This window comes from Glycine soja, chromosome 2, assembly GCF_004193775.1.
Source record: "Glycine soja cultivar W05 chromosome 2, ASM419377v2, whole genome shotgun sequence".
Lineage (NCBI taxonomy): Eukaryota > Viridiplantae > Streptophyta > Magnoliopsida > Fabales > Fabaceae > Glycine > Glycine soja.
Window position 1 is genome coordinate 43100197 of NC_041003.1, and position 1971 is coordinate 43102167.

Consider the following 1971-nt stretch of genomic DNA (forward strand, 5'->3'; position numbering starts at 1 on the left):
ACAACAACAAATGATTCCATATTTGAAGTAATAAAATCGTAATGTGGGCAACTCACGAACAATCAAACCCGCATAGTCCGTGGGAGGAACCCAAAAATATGACATAATCATAGACAATTTAAAAAAATTAGGCTGTTATTCACGCAAACCGTGGGTCCCGTGGACCAGTCCATGGACATGAACCCGTTTACCGATCCTTGGCTTTTGTAAATAAAAAATGAAGGAAGTAATTTGCATTAACACAATTTTATTATTTTCCCTAAATTAGGTTTAAATTGATTTTCATCCGTTAAAAAAAATAAGACCCATCCCCCAACCGTCCAACGACAACAAACAAAGATTCTTTCTACTTTTTCGGTTCTTCCTTTCCTTCCCTTTTTCCTCGCCAACACGGTAACCAAAACCCCCAAATTGCCTCAGTTAGGGTTTCAATCCAAATTCCAATTCCCCAACCCTCCTCTTCAGAATCCTTCAAATCCCGAACCTTTCCCCAACTGGGTCCTCAAATCCGCCACGGCGAGCCCTCGTAGCTCGCGATCTCCGAAACCAACGATGCCAAAATTCTCACGATTCCTCGCCGTCGTCGCGATCGCTGTCGCCGCGCTCTGCGTGATCCTCCCCGTCGCGGCGGCGGTGGATCTCGAGGACCCCGGCGTGCTGCAGCTGCCGTCGGAGAGCTTGTGCGGCAAAACGATGCCGTTATCGTGCCCGGCGAAATGCTTCCGAGCCGACCCCGTTTGCGGCGCGGACGGCGTGACGTACTGGTGCGGCTGCGCGGAAGCGGCGTGCGCCGGCGTCGAGGTTGCGAAATTCGGGTTCTGTGAAGTGGGGAACGGTGGATCGGCGCCGATTCCTGGGCAAGCTCTGCTTTTGGTGCACATTGTTTGGCTCATTGTGTTGGGGTTCTCCGTGTTGTTCGGTCTTTTTTAGTTAAAATTGGGGTTATGTGGTTTTAGTTCTTTGCAATTCTTTGAGGGGTTCTTTTGTAAATCAATCACACGGCCATTCTTGTATTGTATGTATGATTATTGTTACTATTGTAATTTCACAACTTTCTTGATTCATGATGACGTTGCTGTGGTTTTAATTGGAATTGGAATACACTTACTTTCTATCTATGATTGCGTTGTGGTATAATTGAAAAGAATTGTTAATTTGTTATAGTTATAATAATTATAAGTTATATCCAACATGAGTTTTAATTTATGACATTTTAAGCATCTTTAAATCTATACCGTATCAAACTTAAGAGACTCTTGTTTGCTGTATTTAATGTATGTATTGCATTACCAGCAACTTCTCTTCCTTATCTAAGTGCTCTAGGGCTCAAATCTTGGTTAGCCTTTAGGTATGAAATAAATCGTGATGATAAGGATATATTCACCTTGTGTGTGCTCAAGGTGTCGGACGAAAATTTGTCTTTACTTTTGGCATGGACAATTTCATACCAATACCATGGTTACCAAAAAAAAAGTATGTATTGCATTTGTAAGTGTAGAAAAACGAGTTCAAATTGAAACAGGTTGATTCCCTGTATTCTCACATTCATGCATTCATGAATCAAGGTTGTAGTTTAGATGAAGATCGGATGGTTCACATTTTAGATGTGCATTTGAAGTTAGATTTGTTGAGATATAATGAGTCATCCAATCTTCATTTAATGGTTCTGATCAAGGTTTTGAATTGCAGTTGTGGTTTTATCCTTCACATTGTGGTGGCTGATGTGATTGCAGACCATTTTCTAGAACCATGGTTCAGATTAGATGAATGTGGGAACTCCAGGTATCCCGATCCAAGTTCAAATCTTCTGGTCTCTCCAATAAGATTTTGTCTCTCTTCCTTGATTGCTGGACAAAAACTCAGTTAGAGATAATCCATGTTGGTAAAAAGACATGGGCAAGAATGTGTACACCCATTAAGTTAGGGTACATTCATGCATCTTTATATGTATCCTTTGGATCCGAACACATT

General features: G+C 41.6%; 1 protein-coding gene across 1 annotated transcript; it reads left to right on the plus strand.

Moving 5' to 3' along the window:
• Window positions 1-291: 291 nt before the first annotated feature.
• Window positions 292-1118, plus strand: LOC114396217. The gene has a single exon (XM_028358125.1). It carries the CDS (start codon window positions 553-555, stop codon window positions 928-930), a length of 378 nt encoding a protein of 125 aa, XP_028213926.1. The 5' UTR covers window positions 292-552; the 3' UTR covers window positions 931-1118.
• Window positions 1119-1971: the final 853 nt, after the last annotated feature.

Bases quoted from the DNA above. Each gene is read 5' to 3' on its own strand.
- LOC114396217 (XM_028358125.1), top strand. From the start codon at position 553: ATGCCAAAATTCTCACGATTCCTCGCCGTCGTCGCGATCGCTGTCGCC.